We start from the raw sequence: 17,102 nt of genomic DNA, 5'->3' as shown, positions 1-17,102 counted from the left end.
GCTCTACTGACAAGACACAAGGCACATGGCATAGAGCACATGACAAGACCCCATGCCCTGGGAACTGGAGGAGCCACGAGAAGACTCCTGAGAGCGCTGAGATGCTTCTACTGCCACTGGATCCACAAGACTTTGCACCCACTGCCCTGCATTTGGCATCATTGCACGTGTTGTGAGAATCTGAAGAGGACTTTATAGATTGGTATCAGACATATGGGCTAGTATTGGACTTATGGGCGTGATTAGGATTGGGCTGGGCTGTTTTCTCAATATTCAACTGCTCTTGTATATAAAGCTCTTTCCTAACCATATGAGAGTGTCCATGAATTTGTTTCTCAAGCCTACCCTGACAAACACAGTGACCCCAGAGCGTGGACCCCATCTGCGCCTCACTGTGGGGCGTGAACAGTGACAGTGACTACTGCACCCACCTTGGCTAGGTGTCTCGAGGATCAGATGAGTCTGCACTGGGGACACATGCAGAACAGTGCCCGACACCCCACCCTTCCCCCCAGAACCCCAACCAGGGCCAAGAAAGCCAAACCCACAGCGATGAACTATGAGTATGACTGCCACACATGCTAACCCTCTCCCTGCACAGCTCCAAGTCCTGCTTCTCTTTGAGTGCCCTGCCTACCCCCCTAATCACGAGCCCAATCTCAAACCCCAACCCTGTCAGTCAGTTCAAGGCCCACCGGTGGCTGTGTCAAACTCCAGGTGTCTCAGGCTCTCTGATCCTGAACCTGGCCTGGCCTCCACAGACCCTCGCCGCCTCTGGGGGGACAGCTCTCCCCTCATCACCCAGGAAGAAGGGCAGCTTGGGGATGCAAGCATCCTCTCCAAGGGCGCGTGGCATGGAGCCTCGGGACCAAGGGTCCCCAGGCCCAGCCTCAAGCTCCAGGGAGGTCCTGGGACCCCAAGCAGTGTGCCCTTGCTCAGGCCCTCCAGGGACCAACCCAGCATGCTCAAATCCACCGGCAGCGCCAAACAGCAAAATGTCACTTGCTCCAAATTACGTGGGGGGACATAACCAAAAGGCCCCTCAAGAGATGACTGGTGAACACATGGGGTCCACGACCTGACCCTAAAGAGAAGTGTGGTCCAGCTGCGGCCACCGCTTGAATGAGCCCTGTAAACCTGACGCCGAGCAAAACACGCCACGCACAGCGACCAAAGGCTGCCTGCTCGTCCAGATGCAAAATAAGCAGAGACAGACCTCGAAGCTTAAGCCCCAGCAGCTAATGGATAAGGCCATGGCCCCTAGAAACAGATTCAGGGTCACCAGAGATGGGAGGGAGGGGAGAAGGGGGGGTTCCCATGGGCAGTGGGGGGCTGACCGGGGAGTTGCTGCTGCTGGGGGGCTGCACAGGACGAGGAGGGTCATTGCATCCCTGAGCTGTACCCGGAGAAGGAGGGCTTCTTGCGTGTGCCACAACCAAGAGCAATCACACTGGGAAAGCCTAAAGGATGAAAGGTATATCCCTCCTTCCTCCCCAAACTGCTCTCCCGGCAGCTAGAGGGTGATCAGAAAATGCATCCCGCTCCTGCCTGCTCACCGGCGGCTCTGCCCGGGCCCGAGGCTCCACTGGAAGAACAGCCTCAAAACCCTGCCGGCAGGTGCCAGGCCGGGGTTGCCTAGTGACCCAGCCCGGCCTGTCCCCCACCCACCTCCTCCAGGGCAAACAGCTGAGCAATCACAGCAGGAGGGGGCTGCTGCTCTGTTTGGAAAGTTGTCCTGGCATTTGCTGCTCGCTCCGTGGGCGCTTTCTTTACGATATCCACTCCTGCCACAGCCAGCGGCTCTGCACCAGTCCTGGGGTGGGATGTGACCCAGCTTGCCCTATGGCAGGCTGTGCCAGTGTGCTCTTTGGGGAGCCTCCTAGGGCTCTTGGGGGTAGAGAGAGCGGCTCCAAGTGCCTGTCTTTGCCAGTACCACAGACAAATGGTGAACAGGTACAGCCCCTGACCCAGAAAACCACTGCCCATTCAGAGAAATGCAGGCCAGCAACATTCTCCAAACAGCCTGCATCCTCAAGCCCCTGCAGGCCACCAAGGAGCAGGGAGCATGCCAGGAATCAGCGGAAGCTCCGCAGAGGCGAGGAAGGCTCTTTGCCTTCAGAGAGATATGGCTCCGCAGACACCGTGTCCATGTCTGTGAGGACCTTGAAGACAGACAGCGCAAAAGACTAAGGGTAGCAGCAGGATGCTGTGGGGTCCATTGGACCCCACCCCCCACCAAAGTGACTGCCAGGCTTGTCTTCCAAGACAGCCCTAGGGGGGTTGGAATGCTAACTTTGGGGCTAGTATCTCAGTCCGTAGCCGTGTGCGTCTTCCAGAGGCTCGTGGGAAGCCACACGCAGGGCTAATCCCGGTCAGGCTTCTGGAGGTCAGTGGAGCCAGCCCTTCGTAGCCAGCACATCAGTTATACAGCACGCCTGACTTTGGAGAAGGAGCCAGGAGATGACAATGACAGCCAGAGAGGCTTCCGAGTTAGACACTGATGAAATGGGGATCAGAGAATAAGGTGACCAGATTTCCTGAGACTAGAACAGGGGTAGGGAGGGGAGGAGGGGTCTGAATTTTAGCAGCAGGAGGTTGGCTGAAGGAGAAAGCCAGTTTACCACAGCCAGCAGTCAGCGCTCCAGGGGGAGGTCTGAGTTCAGGGGAAGCTTTTCCAAACTTGATTCTCCCCAGGAAGCCTGGGCTTTGGGGCTGGGCTGCATGGATAGGATCTCCCCATTGGCCAACCTCACACATCAACTCAACAGAGGCACCCAACTTTGTGGCTTCACGTTATTGGGGTCAATTCCGACGCAAGGGATGGTTGTTACATAATCTGTTGTCAATTTGAGACGTAAGAGTGAAGGGGTAGAGTTAGCCTGTCAATCAGGTGGCAGCTCAATGACCTCAACTGGAGGTGTGAAGGAGATAAACAACTCCCTGGAGCTGGGACACTCCCTCCCTCCCTGCTAGAGGGAGATGTTCCTGTTGAGAAGACACATGGAGCTTTGCCTGTGCCCTGAGCTGGAGGAGGCCCGAGGAGACCCCTGACAGCGCTGAGACGCTTACAACGCCACTGGATCCACAAGACTTCCCACCCACTAGTCCGTGATCTTCCTGCACTCGGCGTCACTGCACGTGTTGCGTGAGACTAAAGAGGACTTTACAGATTGGTGTCAGACATATGGGCTATTATTGGACTTAAGAACTTGATCTGGACTGGGCTGGGATGTTTTCTCAATGTTCAACTGCTCTTGTATATAAAACTCTTTCTTATACACCTATGAGTCTCCCTGGGTTTGTTTCTCTAGTCCCCCTGGACTAACACACACGATGACCCTGTTATTACGGAGAACGGTTTTCCCGCCACAGTGCGGCTGAGTGGGCTCATAGCAGAGAAATCCTACCAGCCTGTCTGGCACGGGCTCTCTGCTGGCTGCCTCCCTCCTCCTGCTTTCGCCTGAGTTCATGGCCTACTTCTAGCAGGGATCCAACCAGTGAGAGTCACACTACACAGCGCCCTGGTGGAGGCGGGCTGACAAAGGGTCAGAGGAGGCAGGAGGCACTGACAGCCTCCTTCCCTTCCCTCACATGCCCTGGGGGAGCAAGGGGGTGGCTGGGATGATTAATTAAAAAAAAAAAAAGTTACAGTCTTGGAAACTCATAGAGGCATTCTGCTCATAGAGGGGCAGTCTTCATGAAACTGGGCGTCTTCTTGTTTCTTTTGCTTATAATTTTATTGGGGACTCATACAACTCTTATCACAATCCATCCATCCATCCATTGTGTCAAGCGCGTTTGTACATTTATTGTCATTATCATTCTCAAAACAGTTTCTACTTGAGCCCTTGGTATCAGCTCCTTGTTTTTTCCCCTCTCTCCCTTGATCATTTATTTAAAAAATTTTTTTCATGTCTTACACTGACCGATGTCTCCCTTCACCTACTTTTCTGTTGTCCATTGGGGAGGGTGTTATATGTAGATCATTGTGATTGGTTCCTCCTATTCTCCTTGCCCCCTTCCCCATCCCCTCCTGGTATCACTACTCTCATTATTGGTCCTGAGGAGTTTATCTGTCCTGGATTCCCTGTGTTTCTAGTTCTTATCTGTACCAGTGTACATCCTCTGGTCTAGCCAGATTTGTAAGACAGAATTGGGATCATGATAGTGGGGGGCGGGGGGAGGAAGCATTAAAGAACTAGTAGAAAGTTGTATGTTTCATCAATGCTATATTGTACCCTGACTGGCTCATCTCCTACTTGTGACCCTTCTGTAAGGGGATATCCAGTTGTCTACAGATGGGCTTTGGGTCTACACTCCACGCTCCCTCTCATTCACATCAATATGATATTTTTGTTTTGTTTTGCGTCTTTGATGCCTGACTGGGAATCTTCTGTGACATGCCCCCCCACCCCTACATCTCAAGTTTGCACCTTTAATCTCTTATATCTCAGAGGAGTCTGATTTAGGACACACCCTACAGAAGGCTGCCATGTGGACATGACAAAGACAACCCATATCCAATAGGCCAGGTGTTGGGGTTCACAACACAGATTGGCGGGGGTGGGGGTGGGGAGTGGCACCGCTCCATTCATCTCAGCTAAGAAGCAGGGCTTGATGCAGCCGTGTAATATCTGTTCCTTATCCCCTAAACTGCTAGGGTGGATGGATGTTGTATGTATCCCAAACTATAGCTGGAATTGCTTTATCAGGAAAAGCCAGAGCGGAGTCAGCCATGAATAGTCTAAACTTGTGACAAAGACAACGACGATGATGATGGTGGTGGGGTGAGCAGGGGAGGAGGAATCTGGGACACAGGGGAAGGAAGGGTGGGCCGACCATGCTGTGTGAGGAAGGAGGTCTTGGGTAAGTCCCAGGTAACGCTGGAGGAGGAGTTCTGGGGAGGATGTGTGTGAGGCTGACCCCCGTGTTACCCATGCTGGCCCTCCTCCTATCCCCACCCTGGGGACTCACTAAAAAAGTATGGCCATTGAGTCAATTCTGACTCACAGCAGCACTACAGGAAAGAGTAGGATTTCTGAGATGGTAATTCTTTAGGGGAGTGGAAATCCTCATCTCTCTTCCATAGAGCATCTGGTGGTTTTGAACTGCTGCCCTTGTGGTTAGCAACTCAACCTGGAGCCCATCACACCACCAAGGGAAGTCCTTACAGCTAAGAGAACTTTGGGACCAGCACCTAAACTTCCTACCTGGCCCAGAAGAACCTACTAGGCCAGGTCTCCTGTACAAGAGGGGAGGGGTTCTTGGTTCGGGGAGGAAATAGGGCAGGCTGTCATCGCAGGGCTCCTGCAGAAAAGGACCGGGAGCCCTAGGGGCTGGAGAAGTGACGTGACCTGGCCGCTGCCAGTGCACAGGGATGCTGGGAGGAGAAGGCTGAATGCGGCTCCATGCTCTGAGCTTCCTCCACCCCACTGATTCCATGCCCTAAAGGCTCCCTGCTCCGTTCTGATGCAGGGCTGTGGACCACCTTGGAGCAACTATTTGGGGAAACACAGCAGGTGTGAAAGACAAGCGCCAAGCAAGAAGGAGCACCTGCCCTCCTGGAGTGCAGTCTAGTCAGGGAGACAGGATCCCATTCCAGGAGGGCCAACCCTTCGGTGACAGACGAAGGAGCATTACAGAGGTCAAAGGACACACATCACCCACCGCCCTTGCCCAACCAGGCTTAAGCTGAGCTTTCAAAGGAGGCTTCTGTGGAGACACAGGTGAGCAGGGAGGGGCAGCACCTGTGCTACTCAGAGCACCCACAGGTGTCGGAGTAGCAATGCCCGCCCTGTGGTTTCCTGTGGCTGATTTTGTTGGAAAGTGATTGCCTCTGCATGGATTCGAACCGTCAACGTCTGGTTGGAGCTGAGAGGATAGAAGGCAGAAGTGTTCACCACAGTGCAGTTTCCTGTCCCCCCCTAAAACCCCCACTCGGTGTGGGGGGACTGACAGCTGTCCTTGGTTCCCCAATCTTCCTGTGGTCAGGTGTGTCCACATGACTGAGGTCTGGCCAATCGTGTGCAGGTGTGGAAAGCACACAGCACAGCATGGCTAGGCCCATAAAGAGCTCCCTGTGGGACCCTACACCCCGAGTGCTGAGTCAGCCTTATTATTCAAGGGAGAAAGGAACTTCTAACAGAGCCAGACAGAAACCCTGTCGGGGTGTAGGGGTTATGTGTTGGGCTGCTAACGATGAGGTCAGCAGTCTGAAATCCCCAGCGGCGGTTCAGGAGCAAGATGAAGCTTTCTACTCCTGTAAGTCTCAGAACCCCAGGCGCAGTTCTACCTTATCCTGTAGGGTTACCAGGCATCAAAATGAACTCAGGGGTAGGGAGTTTAGTTTTTTGTTTTTATTATTGCCAAATAACTGGAAATTGGGTTTTATCTATTAAAAGAAATATTTATTCTGTGCCTGCCACGGTAACCAAGTCCTTGGTGCCTCACTGTCCCTGGAAAGGGACGTGAGTTCAAAAGTTGCAGTGCCTGCGATCGCAGTCGAAAAGTGACCCTGTCCATGGCCGAGCTAGCAGCAGGCCCTGGCAGCGCTCCTTGGAAGGGGAGAACTGACCGCTCCCTGAAAAGTCAGGCTGCTGTCTGGCTGTGCCAGCAGAGGTATTTTTTTTAAGGTTAGTTTTAGGCTGTGCAGGCCTCCGTGACAGCCCATTAAAAAAAAAAAAAAAAAGGTCTAATGGTTCTGAAGGCTTCTCATTTTATTTTTATTGCTCATATTTGGAGCTAACTTATTTTTAGTGTCCCATTCTCTTCTCTCAGGCCGAGAGGTTGGGGCAGGTGCTGGGCCTGCGGCCTGGGTGGGCCTGCTGCTGCTGGCAGAGAGGTGGGGATTTCCCTGGCCGGCCCCAGGGCGGTCAGGCTTGGCTGGTGTGCCTGGCAGTACCGCAGAGTCCAGAGAGGGGCCAGCTGGCTGGGCTGGTGCTGGTGGGCAAGTGCAGGAACGGAATAGAGAGTGGTTTTACACACCGACCTCGAAGCCCCCCTTCCTCTTTGCATCTTCTTTGAGTTTTCTAAGAGGCGATGGTATAGGTTTAGACCAGAGAAGCAGACAGCGAGAGCGAGAGAGAGACAGAGTGTGTATTCCACATGCACATACAAGGATGGCCCTTCTGGTCTACCTTCTGTTCTCCACAAGGACAGAGAACACGCACGGGGGGATGAGGGGCACGGGGGGGGGGGGGACGGACTCTCAAGTGAGGTGGATTGGAGGGCAGGCAGCAAGAAGAACTCTTAAACGTATGACATTGTCCGATTCTGAGACTGTGCGCCGAAACAATACAACCAAGCTCACTGCCCTCCAGTGAACTGGGACTCATGCGGGGGCCACCCACCGTCCCCTTGGGCATGCAGGCCTCCGGGGGGCTGAGGGTCCCTAATGGTCTTTCCAGCTCCACCCTGCTGGAGGGAGCACTGGCCTGGGAGGAGCATGAGAAGGTGTAAGTCCTGGCTCCGCCTGGGTGACCAGACACCCAGACACGTGGCCTCTCTGGGCCTCAGTTTCTCCATGTGCAGTGGGATGGCTAGGCCAGGTGCCTTCTGGCTCTGACAGTCTGCAACAAGCAGGCTCTACTTGTCCCCAGAGCGACTCCCCACTGCCCTGCATGGGTTCCTGAGCCTGGGCTCCTGGCGCCTGTTGGACATGCAGAAAGACCTCAAAATTCCTTGTCCCTGACACCATCTGCAGGCATCTCAATGGGGACAGAAACTGGCTCTGTGGCCAGGGTCAGTTCCAGACAGGAATGAGGATCCGATGGGAGGAGTGGGCTGCAGGCCCAGCCCCCAAAAACCACCAAGCCTTACCTTCTGTCGAACAGAACCAGTGCTAGTCCCTGACCCATCATAAACTTGCTGTGTGACTGGACAGATCCCTCCACCCGTCTCTGCTGGGCTGGGCTAGCTCTGTGGGACTGGGCGTGCGTGGCCTGAGCACACAGCTGGCTCTCCCCAAAGCCACCAGCATCCCACTGTGATATGATCTAATCTTACCCAGCACTGGGGGAAAGTACCTGGAGAGCCTGACTCAGCCTCCTGAAGCCGAGTCCCTGTGACTCACAACAAGGCCTCAGGGGTCCTGGGGTGAGGTCATAGCTGGGGGAGCTGCCACTTGCTGGAAAGAGCCTGAGCCAGGGGCTCAAGGACCGGCCCCAAGCTAACGGAAGAGCTTGACCTTTCAGACCTTCATCTTCTCTGTGGAATGGGGAGACTTTCCCTCTGGAGTTAATGGCTGATGTTCGACTCCTATACTAAAGGTTGGCAGTTCGAACCCACCACACCACGGAAGAGAGAGATGGCGATCTGCTGCCCTAAAGATGTCAGCCAAGACAACCCTAGGGGACAGTCCCACTCTATGGCACAGGGGTCGCCGCCATCATGAGTGGGTGCCATCTGGCAGCAACTGGGCTTTTCTTCGGGTTTGGCTTTCCCCCTCTTTCCCACCCCCCACCAAAGGGAGGGCAGTTTCAGGCACTGCGGGGGAAATGGGTGCTGACTCCCCACATCGGCCGTGGGCACGGCAGCCAGGAGTCTGACAGCTCTGCTCCAGCCGGGCACCGACAGAGCAGCTGACACAGGTTGATCTGACAGGGCTATTTATAGACAGAGCCCGGCCTTTCCCAAATGGGGGCCTCACGTCAACTCTTTGCCCTGGAGACAGGAAAGGGAAATTCTCTCTCTCGGGAGCACAGATGCAGTCTCTCGCTGGGGAGGGGAGAACCCTCGGGATAGGGGTCGGAATGAGGTCGGCATGTGGCAGGATCTCTTTGGAAGCCTTTCCAGAAGGGTCTCCCAGGGTGAAGAGAGAAACAGCGTGGACCTTTGAGCGAGGGGCAAACACCCGCAGAATGAAAGTCGGAAACCTTAGAGTGAAACTTCTCCCGGTCCTGAGTCAAGCACACACGCCGGCCTCCTCACAGTCTGCTCTCAGCCAGGGGAGGGGGCCCGGCCCTCTTTCCCTCTGCCTTCCCTCCCAAGCCCACTAAACTCTCCTTGAGAGCAGTTCTGAATATCCAGTGACCTGTTCTGTCCGGGCGAGGCTGGGGCCATACCCACCGCCCCTGCCCTTCAGGGAGGAAGCCCTTCCCTCCATCCGTCCAGGTGGCCCCGGGCCACCAACGGAAAGATGGGTGGTCCAACTGACGTAGTGGCCCTGTGGGAGGAAAGGCCATGTGGGTCTGCTGAGAGCCCTCTGGGGGCAGTTGGACCTGTGGGGTCCCTATGAGTCAGAACTCACGGTGGCACCTGATGAACAACAGGACCCAAGAGAATGAGACTGCGGTCCTTTGGGGCCTGTTGGGCACAATGAGGCCGGGAGCTGTGCAGACGATACTTGGTGCCCGATGGACGAAGAAAAGGCAAGGCATTTCCGTTGTCAAACAAACCCAAGAAGTATAAGGGGCTCCAAAACATTTGTGAAAAGGGCGGATCAAAAAGAATGGAATTCTTCCAAGAACATTCTGCTGGGGCAATGCTAGGAAGGGAGCCTGGGAGGGGGGGTATGAAGACAGAAAGAGGTTGTGGGGTGGCCAAGGAGTAAGTCACCCCCACTTCCCTCTCCCCCAGGGTGTTTGCTGGTAGGACATTTCTACATCTCTCCAAAAATACACAAGAGCTACTTCTTCCTCTGTCAACAGGAGAAACCCAGCTGTGGCATCCCCTCCTCCACATGGAAAGAGCCCACCTTCTGAGACCCAGGGCGCCCAGCCCGGCTGGCAGCACGAGGCGGGGACAGCAGCTCAGCTCTGAACAACAAGCCATTTCCTTCCCAGGCCGCAGCCGACCTCTCTAGAGCAGCAGGCTGGGTGATGGCTCAGGAGCCTGACGTCTGAGCTGCACCCCAGACTACTACATCACGGGCTCTCGGAGGTGGGCTCCGGTACCCGTAGTTTCTAAAGTTTCCTAGCTGACTCCAGTGTGCCAACGAGGTTGAGAGCCACTGTCTAAAGAGCCCAGACAGCGTGTGGGGGGTGGGGGTGGGGGGGAGAGGGGGTATAAACAATGAGAATCCCAGGAGAGAGACCCTTCCTTTCTGTGGTCTCCCGTTTTTTTCTGCCCAAGCTCTGCCCACACCCAGGGGCAACCTGTTCCCCTGCCCAAGGCCGTCCAGCACAAACCTGCCCCCCACCCTCATGAGGAGGAATCTCAGAAAACAGGTGCTGGCTCCACGGTCCCCATTTTAGTAAATTCCTTAAAACACAAACACAGACGCCTCCCCCTTGGTCCCCAGTCATCCATTCTCAACGAGGAAGTCCAGTGCATTTGCCTGTCAGCCCCCAACACCAGGCTGGGCCACCAGGAGAGGGTACACTGCTAACCAAGGAGGCCGCAGCATCAGGCCTGGGGACATTTGGGGTTCATTCTAGTAGGGGGTGGGGAATGCCTGTTAAATAAGTGATGAGCCCACATACACCTGTGAGATTAAAGAGCTCACTGTGTCTATAAACAGTCCCTTTTCAAGACCAGGGGCCTTATGCGGCTTAGCGACCTCTCATCTAAACAATGAAAGACAGAAAGATGGGATGGAGGGAGGGAAGAAGAAGAAGGAGAAAAGGAAGGAAGGATGGACAGGTCTGCCACGATTCTCATCAAGAAAAGTGAAAGATGGCCGTGGCGGAGGACGAGGCCAGGGAGCCAACTGCTCTGGGGGATGCAGCCCTCTTGCACGTGTCCTCTGCTGTGGGTTGCTTCCACCAGCCCAGGAAGTCACCATGGCAGTAAGCAGGAAGGTGACCACGGACCAGGAGAGAAGTTTGAAGCTGCTTCTTAAAACCCAGCCTGGACTTCTGCAAAGTAGCTGGCCCAAGTTTTTCATGGGTTTCAGGCCACTCAACACTGGACAGGAATACGGAAGCCGCAGCCTCTGAATGTTGATAAGCTTCGGAGGGGCCTGGGTGCTGTCCACTTTGGCATCTAGAACTTCTACCCCTTCAGATTTGGGGGGAGGGGAGGAGGTGGCAGCACATAGTGCCTGGTCAGCCCTCTAGGCACATGTGAGCAGCAGGCAGGTGAGCTCCCACATCGCAGGGCCAAGTGCCCTCGCCCAATCTGAGAGCCATTTTGAAAAGGTGCAGGGCAGGAAATGGGAGGAGGGGCCTGCCCAGGGTAGTGCCTGTGGGCCTCCGGAGGCCCCAGGGCCAACAACTTGGCCCAATCAACTAGTTCAAGAGCTTCCCAGGGCACCTGCCCACCCCCATAGGCCGCCTAAGTGGCTTGGCCTGGGTGCCGGCCACTGGGCTTCCTTTCTGGCCCACGGAGTGGCTGCACCCCTCCCAAGGAAAAGCTTCCCCAGGGGCTCGCAAGCGGTACCTTTGGGGGGCGTTTGCTCTGCACGCTCCTGAAAAAGGTGGTCTTGGCAGTGAAGAAGCAATCCTCTAGTTCCTCCTCCAGGCTGCAGTACCCACTGCTCATGCTGCTGTCCACCGTCATCCGGCCCGGAGCCCCCGGCCCCTGGGGGGCGGCGAGCTCCGGAGAGCGGGCTCTGGCTGGGGTCCCGCAGGGGAGTGGGCACCTGAAGCTGGGGACCGGTCCTCCGGTGCTGCTGCCCGCCCCCCAGCTGGGCCGGGACCGGGAGCTAGCAGGTCAAGGCACCGGGCAGAGTCTCTTCCCCGCGGGCGGCGGCGGCGGTGGCGGCGGGATCGGTCCCCCTGCCCGCCCTGCTGCAGAGCCCAGAGTCGGCCAGGGCGCCCGGTTTGCGCGCCTCTCCCTCCGGCTCGCTCGGCATCTGCGGTTTCATCTCCTGCGCGCGGCTCCCTCCCTCCGCGGGGCGCGCAGAGCCAGCGCGACACCTCCCCCGCCGCCCCGCGCCTTTCCTGCCCCTGGCGCGGCCGCTCGCTCTGAGCGCGCTCGCTTGCTCGCTCACGGTGGACTTTAGAAGCCACTTCCTCTCGCAAGGTTCCTCAAAGCTGTCACTATGCCCCTCCCCCTCCTCCCCCTGCCCCGGGCCTGCACGCCCCCTCCCCACCTCCCCTCCCTCACAGGGCTGAGTGCCACCAACTCAGACCGGAGCGCAGAGGGTGCCAAGGGCCACGTTAGGGACCAGGGAGTTGGGTCTGGGGGAGGGGACCCTCTTCTCCCTCCCTTGGTCGTTTCCTCATCTCTTGCTCCATCCTTCTGCAAACAGCCCCTTCTCATGCCCATCCCCACCCCACCCCCCTGGTGACTCAGGTCAGCCAAGGGCTACAAGGTTGACCCAGCCTTCCTCCTCCCCTCTCCCCTGGCCACCCCGCCCACTCGACCGGAAGAAGTAACCAGAGGAGAAGAAAAGCGATACCTGGCCTGCCTGGGGCAGCAGTAATATTTTCCCTAGGAAAGGCCAGAAGAAACGGCAGGGTCCCTGTCTCTCTCCAGCGCCCCCAACACACACACCAACGCATGCAAATCATATGCAAAGTTAAGGCAGCGGGGTAAACCAGCTACAGCACTTGGCCTTCCAGACACTGCAGGCACCAACCCCATTTATTTGTGCTTTCTCCTGGCAGTCAGGCCAAGAGGAGTCTCTGCCACATCCTGTCACTCCGGATCAAGACCTCCGGACCTGACCTGGTCACACCAGGAACAGGTCGTCTACATTTCCCATGCCCCTGGAGGGAGGGCTGCCTTCTTGGTCCGGGGCTGAATTCTTCCCAGTCAGTAGGGTAACCCCACTCCCAGCCTCTCAGGCCACACTGACTATAATAATAGCTATGAAGACTGACCCCTGTGTGGCGCGGGCCTACACACGGTTTGTACGGGCTGCTTAACCCAGAAGGTTGACGGTTCAAATCTACCTTTCAGTGTCAAGGAAGGGGGAAAAATTCTGATCCAATTAAAATGACAGGCTAGAAAGCCCCATCGCAGGGCAGTTCTACCTGTCCCGTGGGACTGCCGTGAGTCAGGTGAACTGGAGGCCAACGAAGGACAGCACCATGCCTACTGCCTGGCCAACGACGCTGTGTGCCACATGGTTTATAGACACTCTCATTTTCTCCATAGTTCTGAGAGAGAGGCGCTGATGCCCACTTCATGGATGAAGTAGGACATGAGCCTGCTGGGTAGGGCTCAAACTCAGATGTTTGACTCGAGGGACTGTGTTACTCAAGACGGAGATGTTCGGGCTATTTGGGTGGGTGCTCCACCATCTTTAAATACTTGTTGCCTGGAGACCCAGGGCCAGGAGACCACCTTCAAAGGCCAGCGCGGCTTGAAGCACTATGCCCCTAAGATTGTCTGATGGCTTGGGGGCCCTGGGGGCCCTGGATTATGAAGGGGTGACCAGAGTGGCTGTCTGTAATTCTGAAACAATCCCCACTCAAGGAAGCAAAAGCTGAGTGAAGGGCTGGCCTTGGCTCTCAGACACTAAGCTGCCAATTCCATGTTAAGTTTTTATGAAGAATGCTCTCTCTCCCTCCCATCAGCCAACTCCAGGAGGGTTTTAAACTGCAGCTCAATTTGGCTCCTTCCTCCCACACACAGTCCTTTTCCCAGAAGCACTTTAAGTGTCTGGCAGGCACAAACCCGAGATAGCTGGCTGCCCTCCCTCAAGAGAACGGTCAATACCAGGTGGTACCTCCTCTTCGGGCAGGAAGTTGGTAGGTGGAGGGAGACAGAGAGGTGTGGCTGTGGTGACCTATGGGGTATCCATGTTGGGGGGGTGCCCCCCTACACACACACACACACACACACACACACGCACACACACTAATGAGGGAGAAAGAAGGCTCTTGCTCTGAGAGAATGGGCCTTTGAGAGGTGAGCTGTTGGTTTTAGAGGGTGGGGGTTTCCCCCGGGAGATGGGGGTTCAGGCAAAGGAAGCTGGCACTGGCCTCACCAGAACCCCCAGGGTCTATTCCAGAATGATGCACGCTGCAGAGAGGGAGCACGGCTAGCAGCCTACCTGCTTGGTCCAGCCAGCCAAGAGACACACTGGCTTCTCAGTGGGAACCCATATTTAAGAAGAAGAAAACGCCAGCCCTGGAGGCTATGTGGCCACGCTGTGTCCTTGGGGCCATGCAGGGACCTTTGTGAAGCAGCATGAGAGTACATGACCAGAATGTGCTTGTAGCAAACTTTTCAGAGCCCATGTCAAAGCAGCCCCGCACTCTGTCAGTCGGCGGGAGTCCCTCCTAGGGAGCTACCCAGCAGATGCCGGATTAGGGCACACAGTGTTCTGTTAGGGTGATACCCCATGCCATTCCAAATATTATGAAAACCTGATATCTGAATAGGACTTTCAAAGCTGCTCAATATCCGGGACCTCCCTTCGGCCACGCCGCTATAAAGCTGGAGAGCGCGTATTACCCCCATCTTAGGGGTGCAGAAACGGAGGGAAGTAACTTGTTCCATCAGAGCCCCTACCTCCTGACGGCTTGTTGTGTCTCTTTCCCTAGCCCACTCCCCACCCCACCCCCAACGCATCCACAACAGGAAGCCAGAGCTAAGAAGTCAGTGAAACAGATACCTCGCAGGCAGCTTCTCGAAGATGAGAGTAGAAGAAATATGCAAACATCACAAAATACTGCACGCTGGCTACCCTCCAGGAGTAACGATCCAACCTGAAGCCCCCAGGGCTCCCGAGGGAGGCATAATGGCCCAGTCTGAACCTCTTCCCTGGGAATAGTCAATAGCATTCAAAGCACAGCCTGCTGAAGTGGGGAGAGGACAGGGGAGAGCCTGAGTAGGAGCCTCTGAAGCCTTTATTGTTTTGGCTGGGGGGTTGGGTACGGAAGGATGGTGTCTTTGCTTCCTGGATCTGCTGTAACCAAACACCAGGACGAGTGGCTTACAAGGACATGCGTGGACTGTCTCACAGCTCTGAGGCTAGAAGTCCATGGATTCCTCATGAGGGTGCGGAGTGAGAAATGGCTTCCTGCATCTCGCCTAGCTTCTGGTGGTTTCCAGTCATCCGTGGCATCTCTGGGCTTGTAGAGGCATCTCTACATGGCTGTCTTTTCTCTGCCCCTGTGTCTCTTCTCCTCGTTTATGAGGGCTTCACCCATAGGACCCACCCTGCTCCAGGACGACATCATGTTAACCTGATAACACCTGCAAAGACCCGGCTTCCGAACAGTATCACCTTCATAGGTGTAGGGGGTAGAATTTCAACCTGTCTTTTTGGAGAACACAAGTCAAGCCATAGTAGATGGGAACTGGCTCCTTTTCCCCTGGGCCCCTGAGAAGGCGGGGCCTACAGGCAGCAAGGTGGGGCCTTAAATCCAGGGCATCTGCTGGGGTTGGGGCAGCCCCACTGAGACAGGTCTGGGCGACTTTCCTCTCTCAAAGTCAGATGATGAGCAGGGCTGTTCTAAGCTTGCTTCCCGTCTCAGACACGATCCTGGTATGTGGCCAGACCCACCTTGTGGATCAGCCTGTTCGAGACAAGCTGTGATACAAGGCGAGAAGCCCGTAGCTGGTGTTCCAGGCTCAGCCATAGTGCCAGCTTGAACTGGTTTCCTGAGAAATTTTGGATCTCAGGGAGAAGGGTTACTAGCCTAGATTTTGCTCCAAAGATACTGCATTATTATTCTTTAAACCAGTGAGCCCGGAGTAAAGGGCCTTCCCTTGGACAATGGGGTGGGCCTCCCCCAATAGGGTGAAGACGGCCTTAGTGCAGAGACTGAGGGACTCTGCCTCAAGACTGCATCGCAGCCAGACTGCCAGCATTTCCAGCTCCATTGCACCTCCGCAGTCTAGTGAGCCAATTTCCTAAAATCTCTCCCCAGATATGGATATATCTGTATCTATATACCTGTCCTTCCTTCCTTCCGTCCACCCGTCCATCCATCTATTCATCCTTCCATTCTTTTTTCTTCCTTCCTTCCTTCTGTCCTTCCATCTGCTTCTCTAGAGATCCCTGACTGATGCACCAGGTCCCCTCATCTGTCCATATGAAGGGTGCAGGGGTGCAGACGCAAGGAGCCCTGCTGGTATAATGATTAAGTGCTTAACTGTGAACCCAAAGGTGGAGAGTCTGAACCCACCTTGTGGATCCCTGGGAGAAAGTCCTGCCAATCTGCTTCCCTAACGAGCACCAGCAAGAGAACCTTATGGGGCGGTCTACTTTGTCACATGGGGTCGCTATGAGTTGCAACTAACTTGGAGAGGTACAGCTGTTTCTGTAACTACTAATCACAGCCCACTCTCAATCGATGCTTGGACAATGGGTTTAGTTTGAAATTTTGGCTCCGAGATCTCAGAGCAAGTTTATGATAGACTCAACGTTCAAACTCAGAACACTTAAGTCTGACCCTTTCCTGTGACATCTGCCATCGATCCTCCAATGACTCCCCAGGGGCTCCTTCCAGGCCCTCCACAGCCCGTGTCAGCCCACACACCACACCCCTCCCAGCCAGGGCTGAGCACTCCCCCAGAGCAGCCACGTACACTCCGGTTGGGTCCCTGGAAGCCACTCTGTCCTCCTAAACTTTTGCTCTTTTGCTTTCTCTGCCTGGGAAAATTCGCCTGGGAAAATTCTCCTGGGTCCTCCACTGTGTCCTAGCACACACCCCCACCCAACCCGCTCCCCATGACTCAGAGACACCCTTCCCCAGGTGCCCCATCCCCAGAGGGCACTGTGTACAGCAGCTCTTGCTGCGTACAGGGCAGGGGCTCAGTTCCTCTAAAAAGACTTCCTGTTGGTGCAGATCAGCTGCTGCGCACCCTTGAGGTTAGGCTCCAAGATTCACTTTCTGGGTGAGGGTAGCTCAAACCGCCCTTGTTGTGCTTGGCTGTAAGGTCCACACCTTCAAGAGGGCCCTGATGCTGAAAATGAGAGTGTAGCCCACGTTAAATCCCCCTGGTATAGTCCTCCACGAGGCAGAGGCCCTGACAGGCTCAAATCAGGATCCAAGTCAGGCTCAGAGGTGCTGCCTGTCTGGAGTGCGACCAGAGACTTTTCTGAACAACCACGTCCCCCTTTAGGCAACGCCTCCAGTGGCCAAGGTAGTGTGATCAACAGTGGGAGACCTTAAAAACACCTGCCCTTGGTCATCTATACACAGGAAGTGGGGCTTCACTGCTACCTTGGATCCTCAGGACCGACATGGTCTACCCAGAGGGCAGGCCAGGCTGCCTGTGTTTCTAGGGTACAGACGGGACTAGGGGAGCACAGGGAG

At 55.5% G+C, this 17,102-nt stretch overlaps 1 protein-coding gene across 3 annotated transcripts in view; it reads right to left on the bottom strand.

Moving 5' to 3' along the window:
• The window catches only part of RASSF5 (Ras association domain family member 5), an 88,041-nt gene that overhangs the window by 20,126 nt on the left and 50,813 nt on the right, over nucleotides 1-17,102 (bottom strand). The window contains exon 1 of one of the 3 annotated variants that reach the window (XM_075529553.1): nucleotides 11,320-11,891. The exons of the other annotated variants lie outside the window; for them this stretch is intronic. Within the exon in view, the coding sequence (XP_075385668.1) occupies nucleotides 11,320-11,439 (120 nt within the window). The 5' untranslated portion in view covers nucleotides 11,440-11,891. Of the gene's footprint in view, nucleotides 1-11,319; nucleotides 11,892-17,102 lie in introns of those variants that run through there. 3 annotated transcript variants of the gene reach the window in all.

Source organism: Tenrec ecaudatus, chromosome 1 (assembly GCF_050624435.1).
Source record: "Tenrec ecaudatus isolate mTenEca1 chromosome 1, mTenEca1.hap1, whole genome shotgun sequence".
NCBI classification, from domain to species: Eukaryota; Metazoa; Chordata; class Mammalia; order Afrosoricida; family Tenrecidae; genus Tenrec; species Tenrec ecaudatus.
Note: the sequence above shows the minus strand (reverse complement) of the source record. Positions and strands in the feature narration are given on the sequence as shown.